Here is a 12,285-nt window from a genome sequence, read left to right as displayed (position 1 = left end):
TGTGTAGATAAGAAAAGACAGATTTATAGTCAAAACCTTTTTTATTTAGAGGCGGCTTATGTATCTAGATAAAACAACTATCTTATGACTATTATATAACCTACAATTAACGAGAATTTCGAAAATGAATCGACGAAGCTTATAATAACGTATTTACAAGTTTCATTAGTCTATTAGAACAAAAATAAGACATTGAAACCACCATATTATACAAAAACAAAGTAGGTAGACATTGTGATAACTTTAAAACTGGTATTTATTTTTAAAGTTGTATTTAATTATCTCTTTACTCATTAAATACGATCCTTTGAAAGTTATCATCATCACATAACCCAATTATTTTAATTACGCACCCAAACAATGCGTGTCAAATTTTACTTATATTCAAATATAGTCCTTAAAAAGTAAAATTGATAGGCTCAAAACCTAAAATATTGATAAAATATTATTACTTATGGAAAATGCATCAAGAAATAAGACTTACACTTTATACACTGAAGGCTCAATAATAACTAGATGTAACTGGGGAGCTATTCATTATTTAAATAAAGAGAATGTTATATTTGCAATATTTGTGGTATGTCCATTGAATACTATGAAATACTTCATGGCATTATCATATAACTGTTGCTATTTAACTTGCAATAAATGCATGAGCTCTACGTTAGACTTTTTAAATTTTAGACGGTTGAAATCAATCACCTTTCAATCTTATAATCAATATTTGTCAACAATGTTGGGAATTGTTAACCTTTTTAGACCTCAAAAATACACATTTAGGGCCACTTGCACCACCCCACTAACCCGGTGTTAACCGGTTAAACCTGGAGTTACCATGGTTACTGGACAATTTGACACTGGGTTAACGATTTAACCACTTAACCCCGGGTTAGTGGGATTGTGCAAGTGGCGCTTATTTAGTTACAGTGAACACAAAAATGTTGAGCATCCACAGAATAAGTGACATCCGACCACCGACCATGAGGCTGTTAATGCGAAAATAACAGAACTATTCCATAGCTTGTAAATAGTATTTTATACAATCGTGAATGAAGAGCTTTTCAGTCGAGTACCGTGTTTAGGCAACGAATCTTGCTGAGTTGCCTAAGTCAGGTACGAGATTGAAAAGCTTGATTATATCACTATTGTATACAATATTTTTTCTACGAGTCAACAAAAATAATACTTTAAACTAGTAGAATCATATAGGTAAACAAAACAAAAGTATTCAGCTAAGATACGCGAGCAACCGCGATACTCTCATACTCGTACGCGCCCCGGTCGCCGGGCTGGTCAACGACACCTTTTCGTAACTCATGAGGTCCTGGTACTTGCTCCGCGCTAAATTCAATTTTTAAACAATCTTTTTCTCGATTTTGGCGAGCTGGGATTGGTCAATTTCATTATAGTTGACTAAACCGTATCGAAATGAATATTATAGTTGAGTTGGGAGCCCATACATGAAAAGTACCCAATTACAGTTTGGTATACGAAATCTTAATTCAACCATTACGGTCGACGAGTAGATAAAATAATAGATAATATCATCGTTCACAAACATTGTTAACAACTTAAGCTTTATTGCAAAGGTAAGAGTTAATACTCTTTTGGACCTTATTTCTTGTTACAATCAGTCATGCTCAACATTTTTATGCCACCGTTTGTTTGGTCAAACTGGCTGCTTAATATTTGAGTAGTGTCTGGTCGGTCAATCGTCAAACTTGATGGAGTGCACGCCGGTGTCTATGGCGCCGCCGCGGTAAGAGCCGCGCTTCTTCTTGGTCTTCTCGTGCTTGAAGGACTTGCCGCGCGTGTGCCGCAGGTCCTGGTTCGCTCGCTCGCCCCAAGAGCCGCGGGCGCCGCTCTGGCGATCAAAATATACTTCGTAAAACCAAATTGTCAGTAAATAAGAACAAAAAAACTATGCTCATAATTATCTTTTGGGTGCTAGTACTAGTGTAAGACAAAGATAGTATGATTCTCTCTGTCTATGTTTGAAATGAGACAGTCCTTTGACAAACTATAATAGGGTATTTGACTCATTGTGTCCATTATCAGATCAGCTTTAATGAGAAACATCAAACTTCATGGGATACATGATTTTTAGGTCAATTTTGCGAACTTAAATTACTTCAAAATCTTATTTACGTTGTTACTGTTACCGTCGAGATAGTGTCCGTATACGACACAAATGATACATACATACATATAATCACGCCTATTTCCCGGAGGGGTATGCAGAGACCACGGATTTCCACTTGCTACGATCCTGACATACCTCTTTCGCTTCCTTCACTTTCATAACATTCCTCATACACGCTCGCCAGTTTAGGGTGCTCTTGACCTGGCCTTTCTTCAGGATTTCCCCGATCTGATCAGAGAAAGTCCGCCGAGGTCTGCCCCTTCCAACTCCCGTTTCTACCTCTCCCATATATACTCACAAATGATGTTAAAGAAAAAGCCAAAAAACTGCTAGTGACTATGAAATAATACAAATTTTTTAGTAGAAGAACTTCCAAGTTATCTTATCAAATAACTCTAAATTCACATTAGCTAATAACCAAAACTTAGGTACCTACCTATTTAATCGAACGTAATTTTCTTGTTCTGGCTTTCTCCGCTATCAAAACTCTTTCTGTCATTGAAGCTTTTGTTGAAGCCACCTCCCCGGTTTCCGCCCCACGAGTTGCGGTCGCCTCCCCGGCCTCCTCGGTCGCCGCCGCGGCCTCTGAACCCTCCCCGGTCCCCGCCGCGGCCTCCGCGGTCTCCCCCGCGGCCCCGGAACCCTCCCCGGTCTCCTCCGCGGCCCCCGAACCCTCCCCGGTCTCCCCCGCGGCCCCTGAACCCTCCCCTGTCGCCGAAGCCCCCGCGCCCGCCCCGCCCGCCGCGGTCGAACCCTCCCCGGCCTCCCCTATCGAAGCCCCCGCGACCTCTGAAGCCTCCTCGGTCGCCCCCTCGTCCTCGGAACCCTCCTCTGCCCCCAAAACCGGACTTAAAGCCTCCATCTTCATTGTCTTCTTCTCCGTCCTCACCCTCCTGGGAGAGAGATGCTTATGAATATAAATACATAACCAAGACAACCCTACATAGTTAGTTCATTAAAGTAAATGCCCGAAATTATAAGCCACTAGAACGTTTGTACGTAGAGTTGCCTTGGCTTGTGAAATTTGTGGGCATTTACCTTAGCGTCGAACGAATTGTCCTTAAGCCTATGGTCGACTTCCACTTTCTCAGCGACCACGCGACGGAACGGAGTGGGTTTATTGTTATTATCGCTGGGCGTGGAAGTGTTGGCTGATGTGCCCTAGAAAGTGTGTTATGTGGCATTAAAAAGTGCTAAGAATTATTAAACCATCAGCTCCAGCCGAAAACTCGAAATAGTAGTGCATATGTCGTGGGCCCTTTTCTTGAACGGTATTAGACTAATGTTATTAGTCCACAAACTATCAATGCGTTGGGGTCTCATCAAAAATCAAAAAATAAAATAAAAAATCTCATGACAACAAACTAAAAATATTAGAGTAATATTGTTCGAGAAATGGGCCCAAGATCTTAGAATTGATCACTTCATGATGGCATTTTAGGGTTCCGTAGCCAAATGGCAAAAAACGGAACCCTTATAGATTCGTCATGTCTGTCTGTCCGTCCGTATGTCACAGCCACTTTTCTCTGAACCTATAAGAACTATACTGTTGAAACTTGGTAAGTAGATGTATTCTGTGAACCGCATTAAGATTTTTACACAAAAATAAAAAAATAAAAATTTAGGGGCTCCCACTTGGAACTGAAACTCAATTTTTTTTTTTCATCAAACCCATACGTGTTGGGTATCTATGGATAGTTCTTCAAAAATGATATTGAGGTTTCTAATATAATTTTTTTCTAAACTGAAAAGTTTGCGCGAGAGACACTTCCAAAGTGGTAAAATGTGTGTCCCTCCCCCTGTAACTTCTAAAATAAGAGAATGATAAAACTGAAAAAAATATATGATGTACATTACCATGCAGCCTTCCACCGAAAATTGGTTTGAACGAGATCTGGTAAGTAGTTTTTTTTAATACGTCATAAATCGTAAACCGCAATTTACCTTTCACTCACGTTTCGCATAAAAAAATACATTGTTAAAATTATGTTATGTACGGAACCCTCGGTGCGCGAGTCCGACTCGCACTTGGCCGGTTTTTTTTTCATGAAATGATCGGTTGGCTATATCATGAAAAGGTCAAACATTACCTAACTATATCATGAAATGATTAATTCTAAAATTGTATTTCATGAAATGATCAAATTATATGATCTGGCCATGACACATATTTACAGGGTGGCTAAAAAATAAGCGCATTCCCGTTGCCAGGGAGGTTTTGGGATTATACTGAGCAACTTTCACTATAGGACCAACCACGTAATCGCGAAATTATTTTATCCCATAGAAAATGGACCAGCCAAAATGCATGAAACAGCCAAAATTTTTTTTGCGAATTCGGGGTTGGTCCCATAGTAAAAGTTGCTCAGTATAATCCCAAAACCTCCCTGGCAACGAGAATGCACTTAATTATGACTACTATTATAACTACTAAAATATTAGGTTAGGAACATTTTTTTTTTCATAATCAATGCAGGAGTTGCAGGACAATACAGGTGTGAATTGATTTAGCGCGTCCTTTCGAGAGACATTTTTATATCACAAAAAATTTAATTATTGATATTGTTCAAATGAAATCTAAAACTTTATGAAATGGTGATTGGGCATATTTGTAACATGACAAACTATAAAGTTGGAAGGGAAAATTGCAACAAACTGTATAACCAGATGTTACTTGTCACAAAAATATCCATTGTTAGATTAATTTAACACATTAAAAAAAAAACCGGCCAAGTGCGAGTCGGGCTCGCGCACGAAGGGTTCCGTACCATTACGGAAAAAAACAGCAAAAAAATCACGTTTGTTGTATGGGAGCCGCATTTAAATATTTATATTATTCTGTTTTTAGTATTTGTTGTTATAGCGGTAATACATCATCTGTGAAAATTTCAACTGTCTAGCTATCACGGTTCATGAGATACAGCCTGCCTGGTGACAGCGGAGTCTTAGTAATAGGGTCCCGTTTTTACCCTTTGGGTACGGAACCCTAAAAACTCAATAAACGCGTTGTTAGTTAATATAAATTTTAGTTCGCATTGGAGAATATACTATCAAATCTACCAATCTACGAAAAATAGGAGAGCTGATAAAAGTTTGAACAAAAATATCTATGAATAAAATTGTATGTAAATAATTCTCATATTTCAAACATCAAATTATGCTATTTGTTATTAAACATTAAAATACCTAACTTACTAATAAAAATATAAAATATTTCCCTACAAAGTTCCAGTCGCACTACGAAAATGGGTACTTGACATTCATCGACCGACAATGGCAAACATATTGCCGTTTTGTAACTTGGAAATGATCTGATGGAAAAAATTATTCTTGATTAAAATTAATTTAAAAAAATAACCTAGATCGAACGTGCTTGCAGATTTTTAAATTATTGCTTTAAAAAAATACATATATACCTTTACAAAATTATTGTACGGCTTCTTTGCTGGAGTAGCCTCACTGCCCGACGCTTTTCTCTTACGGTTGCCCTGAAAAATATTCACCATTAAGCACTACAGCATCTAACGGTATATTTCGAAAATAACCTTAAAATGGGAAAACTGGGTCATAAAGGTAGGCGTCCGCATCGAACACAACGGATTTTAGTATTCTTTGTATGGAAAATCCAGTTCCACGGTGCCGATCAGTGGACACACTTGTGTGACTTTCTACACAAAAAATACTAAAATCCGTTGCGTGCGATGCGTCTGAATCGGACGGTCCGATGCGTGCGATGCGGCCCTGTGGACGCCTACCTCAAGTGACAATGAGAAGATATTGACAAACTTTTTCTGATCAAATCACAAAAATCCTTAAGAATAGTCACACTTAGTATTTATGAAAAACATTATAATTCTAGTAAGAAATCGCTTAATCCCTTACCTGTTGAGATGTGTCCATGCTTTCATCCTGATTGAATGACTTCTTCTTAGGCGGTTCATCCTCCTCTGAATCGTCAGAAGACGATTCCTGTTTCTTAGCCGGGGCCTTCGCTGGTGTCTTCTTAGCTGCAGGTTTCTCATCTTCACTAGAGTCACTATCGGAATCAGATGAATCCTTCTTAGCTGGGGCAGCGGGTTTAGCTGGAGCCTTCTTTGTAGGTTTTTCGTCTTCACTGCTATCATCATCCGATGAAGATTCTTTCTTAGCAGCTTTAGCTAAAGGTTTAGCCGGAGTCACCTTAGGTTTCTGAATGGCTTTTGGTTTTTCATCTTCACTGCTATCTTCGTCTGATGAAGATTCCGCTTTTTTGGCAGCAGGTTTCACTGGTGTCTTAACTGGGGTCTTTGCGGCTTGCTTTGGTTTTTCATCTTCGCTACTGTCACTTTCGGATGAAGATTCCGCCTTCTTGGCTGGTGTAGGTTTCACTGCTTTAGCAGCCGGTTTGGGTTTTTCATCTTCACTACTATCATCGGATGAAGACTCGGCTTTTTTGGCTGGTGTAGGCTTGGCTGGAGCCTTAACTGGAGCTTTAGCAGCTTGCTTGGGCTTTTCATCCTCACTGCTATCATCGTCAGAAGAGGACTGTGCCTTTTTAGCTGCAGCAGGCTTAACCGGGGTCTTCACAAGTGTTTTTGCTGCTTGTTTAGGCTTTTCATCTTCGCTAGAATCGTCAGATGAAGATGCTGGTTTTTTGGCAGGCTTAGCGGGTGTTTTTACAGGAGTCTTGGCAGTCTGCTTGGGCTTGTCATCATCGCTTGAGTCATCGTCAGATGAGGATTCTTTCTTGGCCGGTGCTTTCGCTGCAGGTTTAGCTGGTGCCTTAGCAGCCTGTTTCGGTTTTTCATCCTCACTGTCACTGTCATCAGAAGAAGACTCTTGTTTCTTGGCCGGGGTGGGTTTAGGTGCAGGTTTCGCCGGAGCTGCCTTTGGTGCAGGCTTCTCATCTTCATCACTTGAGTCATCGGATGATTCCTGTTTCTTGGCAGCTGGTTTAGGTACATTGTTAACTTGTGGCTTGACTGGTTGCTTCTTGGGTTGTGCTGTGGCATCTTCACTACTGTCACTGTCATCTGATGACTCTGCTTTCTTGGCCGCAGGCTTGGCTGCAGGTTTGGCTGCGGCCTTAGCTTTCTAAATACAAAAGGGCACAATTTTAATAAAGTCACAAATAGACAAACAGTTAACATGGTGTGTGATTAATTTCAGAGGTAGTGACGAAAAAGATTTTTATAAAATCACAGATTTTTCATAAATGGTGTAACATCATTAAAAACAAAGTTTTATAGACTAAAACAACTACATGATTTTGAGTTTTGTCATTTATTATAGAAAATTTACAATTAAGATATATGCTGAATTTATTTGCAATTTCTTTTTAGCTGCATGCTTATTGTCTTTTGCTACCACAGATCTAGAATGACCCTAAAGCTTAAAGATAATTTCATTACAGTGTTAGTTATATGAACTGACAGGCAACTAATTAGAAACCATGACTACTTTTGACATCCATAGCAGCTTAAGTTACACTTGACATCATTCCGAATTTGGTTGCGCTTTTGATTGTTGCTAGGCAATCGTTGACATTCTTAATCTGTGGTTGCGACCATAACTATGATGAATCAATAATTTTAACCTGTGCTGGTTTCTGCTCCTCCTCAGAGCTGTCTGAATCTGAGGACTCCTGCTTCTTTTGAGCGGGCGTTTTGCCATTCAACACTGGCTTTGCTGCTGGTTTCTTTTGTGCTTCATCATCACTTGAGTCATCAGAGGAGCTGTAACAACAGATTACATAATATTAAACATATTAATAACGGGTCACTCACATATATTATCGGTCAGATATTATTATTATATATTTTTGCTCAATTACTTGGAGTAGATTTTACCACATTTTTGATATAAATAATTTAATATGAAATATCAACCAAGTGGCTAAACTGTTTAATTTGTAACTGTAATAGATACTGAATAATTTTTTTGGTAAATTGTATAACAAGCTTTATTAATTATTATTTATAAAAGTATAGGTCATTCTATAGGTTTTGACGACCCATCTGGGGTCCGCCTAAAGCAAAGGGGGCGCAATATAAGGACAGAATTTTTTTGACCAAAAGTGAAAATTATACAGGAATCATAAAACACTTAGAAAAATTTCATTCGAAACGCTAAAATAAGCATGTTTTGTAGAAAAAACTTTTTCTCTAAAATCAAAAATGGCCGAGATATTGGACCTGAAAGTTGAGCCGATTTTTAGGACAGAAAAAGTTCGATGGGTGTTGTTGTCATTATGACCCCTATTTTTTATGATGCTATCGTATAGAAGACGCTAAAATAAGCATGTTTTATAGAAAAAACTTTTTCTCTAAAATCAAAAATGACCGAGATAAAGGTACAATAACATGTCTGCTCCTAAAAATCGGCTCAACTTTCAGGTCCAATATCTCGGCCATTTTTGATTTTAGAGAAAAATTTTTTTCTACAAAACTTGCTTATTTTAGCGTCTTCTATACGATAGCATCATAAAAAATAGGTGTCATAATAACACCAACCCCATCAAAAATTTTCTAAGTCCTGTGCCCCCTTTGCTTTAGTCCAACCCCATCTGGCCTAGTGGGTAGTGACCCTGCCTGTGAAGCCGATGGTCCTGGGTTCGAATCCCGGTAAGGGCATTTATTTGTGTGATGAACACAGATATTTGTTCCCGAGTCATGGATGGTTTCTATGTATTTAAGTATTTGTATAAGTATTATACATATCTTTTCTAAAGCCAGCTTGTTCCATTGGTTGGTTTTCATCCAATATAGTACTGACTTTGCTACAGTGGACCATATACACACAGTTAAACAAATCATAGAAAAATACAATGAATACAACAAGCCTTTGTATATGGCCTTCATTGATTATACTAAGGCATTTGATAGTATTAGCCATGAAGTCTTACATAAATATTCTCAAGAACATATATGCCAAAAGCAAAGCCAAAATTAAACTGGAAACTTTAGGAGAACCATTCAAAATAGAACGAGGAGTCAGACAAGGGGACCCCCTGTCTCCCAAGCTATTCTCAGCCGTGCTTGAAAACATCTTCCGAAAGTTGAATTGGGAACAATATGGTCTTAACATTAATGGAAGAAAGCTAAACCAGCTCAGATTTGCGGATGACGTTGTCTTATTTGAGGAAAATCCAAACAACTTGAAGAAAATGATACAAGAACTAAATAATGAAAGTGAGAAAACTGGACTATCCATGAAATTAAGGTATACTATCAACCACTCGAATATATAGAAGAATATGTATATTTAGGACAGATAATCTCCCATAAAGACATGACAACCAAGGAAATTAAAAAACGGATAGCCAATAGTTGGAAGAAGTACTGGTCACTGAAAGAGGTGATGAAATGCACTGACCTCAGTAATAGCACCAAAAAGAAAGTTTTCAACACCTGCATTTTGCCCTGCCTCATAGAGAAAAGTTCGAGCATTGTCAAAGAGCAATGGAGAGAAGCATGCTGGGAATCAAACGACAAGACAGACACAGAAATACAACTATAAGAGCAAAAACGGGCATAACAGATGTACTCTCAAAGATAGATCAACTGAAATGGAGGTGGACTGGGCATATGCTAAGGAACAGACATGAAATCTTAAAATAATTCAACCGGTCGTAAATGCATCCGACTGTACGGTACTACAGCAAACAATCAACGAGGTCGACAGCTGGAGTAAAACAAACCGCTTGTACCTAAATGAATCTAAGTGCAAAGTAATAAGTTTTAGCCGGTCTCTAGATCCTATCCTCCAGACATATACTCTTACAAACATTCCCCTTGACCGAGTAACAGAAATAAAAGATCTAGGGTTAACACTCGACACTAAGCTAAACATGCACTCTCACATTATAAATATCTGCAAAAGTGCCTACAAAATTTTAGGGTTCATTATAAGAACGACTTCAGAGTTTCGTGACCCAAAAATTGCAATAATTCTATATAATGCCTATGTCCGTAGCAAGCTTGAGTACAGTTCCATCGCATGGGACCCTCGGGAAGCAAAGTATAACATCATGGTCGAGCGCGTCCAACGTAAATTTACTAGACATCTTTACAAAAGGTATTATGGATACTACCCGTACTTATTTCCGTCATCCTTTGTACTGGGAATGGTAGGGTTGGAGTCTCTCGAGCTAAGGCGTAAGCAAACGCTTGCCTTACACTACTGTCTACTTCTAAGAAATCAAATTGACAACCCATCTGTTCTGGAGCGTATGCGTATTTTTACCCCAGACAACTACATAGCTGCAGTAGGGCGTAGCGCACGTAGAGCCAGAAACCTTTTCGCATATCCAAATGTCCGCACCTATCACGGTTCAAACGCACCCACGTACCGAGCAATAGAATTACTAAATAACTTCTTAGTTTCAATCCAAAACGCAGACATATTCGCAGACAAGTGGCCGTCCTTACAAAGTAGTGTCAGGATTTTTTTAAACTCTACCTATGTAACTTTGTAGTATGTATGTTTAATTTAAGTTCCTAGAGATACTCGTAGTTCGAAAAATGTATACATGTTTATGATACTGACTATGTATTAACAGTATAAGTGTCTTGGCGAGGTCGCTGTAAACTTATACTTGTGTTTGTTTGAATAAAGAATAAAGAATGAAAAATGGAGTAAGATAGTAACACATTGGTATCCTAGAGATGGTAAAAGGAATAGAGGAAGACAGTACAAGAGGTGGGAAGACGAACTCAAACTGACGGCTGGTCCAAACTGGAGAAGAGTAGCGAATGATAGAAAGCAATAGAAGGAGTTAGAGGAGGCCTTTGCCAGGAGGCACACTGAACTTAGAGACATCTTATAACAAAAATAGAAAACTACCAAAGAATGGAAGAAAAATCTGAGTTCAGGATAAAGGGCTTATATAGATAGATACATATTGTTGTCTGAGTACCCACAACACAAGCCTTCTTGAGCTTACCGTGGGACTTAGCCAATTTGTGTAAGAATGTCCCTATAATATTTATTTATTTATTCTGTGAAATAGTATTGACAATTTGAATGAGATTTACAGTTTGGCAGAATAATCAATCCAGCCAAGTTAAATTCTAGAAAAAAAAAACCGTGTTTACAGTCAGCCAAGCACGTTACATTTACAGCTTAATGACATAACCTATAAAAATGTGGAATGTTTATCTTACCTTTCTGCTGCTTTTTTGACTTCCGACGCCTTTTTCTTATATTCCGTGAATATATCCAGCAGTGTTGGTAGGTTTTTAGCACGCGGTTTCTGAAAAATATATACTCAAATGTTAACAGCACCATACATTGTATATCTTGGAGAAATTAAAGGGTAACTCAGAGGTAGTGACGATTGTTAACTTCAGTCATAGGATATCATGTAACAATTAACATCATAGTTGCTTGTATTCTAATTTATAACCTACGACGCAATATAAGTAGTTTGGATGTGTAATAAATAGGCTCGGAACTAAGCCTACCTACCGAAAACTACGTCATATAACCAATTACTGAAATGATTAGAACAAAAATATAAAAATCATCCAAATAGCACCCAGTACACGTAGACTCGACGTTTGAAGACAGGAATACTTAAAAAAATTGATCGGTGTGAACCCTTTTCATGTTGCAATTTACAAGGACTCGTGGCATTTTTCACGTGTAGTGCAATGTAAGTATACATGCAGGCTAAAAGTTCATTAAATTACTTATGGTTTGGTTCTAAGACGTGGTAAAAAGCTTACATGCAGGCGCCGGGCACCGAACACGTGTGGACATTCCCACACGTGGTCTTTGGGTTAAGCACTCACCGCTTTAGTTTTCTTCAATATTTCTGCGGCCAACGATTTATCCACACCCAGCATAAACTGATGTATCAAAGACAGAACCTCTCCCTGAATATTAGCTGGAACTGCCATGTTATTAACTTGTAGCTTGTAGCACTAAATTTTATTTTATTTTAAGTTAAGCGAGACGCGCGGCCTCTTGTCTCGTCCGCGACGGCACAGATAATGAAATGAAACGAGGAAACGACAACGACATGTGAATGTGAAGTTAGTATATGAAAAGGTAAATGTCATAGATGGCGCTACGAATGCGCTTCATTTATGAAACAAGATGAAACTCTATCTTTTAACAGCATTGCCAACATAACGATAAGAGAAGAACTGTTGATTGTA

General features: G+C 38.5%; 1 protein-coding gene across 2 annotated transcripts; it reads right to left on the bottom strand.

Annotated features, from left to right (window-relative positions):
* Nucleotides 1-22: 22 nt before the first annotated feature.
* Nucleotides 23-12,110, bottom strand: LOC134742937 (nucleolar protein dao-5). 2 transcript variants are annotated; one of them, XM_063676157.1, is made up of 7 exons: nucleotides 11,917-12,108; nucleotides 11,287-11,375; nucleotides 7,719-7,857; nucleotides 6,026-7,216; nucleotides 5,560-5,631; nucleotides 3,182-3,304; nucleotides 23-1,864 (listed from the first exon to the last, which is right to left on the bottom strand). In XM_063676157.1, the coding sequence occupies exons 1-7, from the start codon at nucleotides 12,022-12,024 to the stop codon at nucleotides 1,709-1,711; spliced, it is 1,878 nt and encodes a 625-aa protein (XP_063532227.1). In that variant the 5' UTR covers nucleotides 12,025-12,108; the 3' UTR covers nucleotides 23-1,708. The 2 variants fall into 2 exon arrangements, with proteins under 2 accessions (XP_063532227.1, XP_063532226.1); XM_063676156.1 differs by lacking the exon at nucleotides 3,182-3,304 and adding an exon at nucleotides 2,580-3,036 and having other exon boundaries at nucleotides 1,760-1,864; nucleotides 11,917-12,110.
* Nucleotides 12,111-12,285: the final 175 nt, after the last annotated feature.

This window comes from Cydia strobilella, chromosome 7 (genome assembly GCF_947568885.1).
Source record: "Cydia strobilella chromosome 7, ilCydStro3.1, whole genome shotgun sequence".
In the NCBI taxonomy this organism is placed as follows: Eukaryota; Metazoa; Arthropoda; class Insecta; order Lepidoptera; family Tortricidae; genus Cydia; species Cydia strobilella.
Note: the sequence above shows the minus strand (reverse complement) of the source record. Positions and strands in the feature narration are given on the sequence as shown.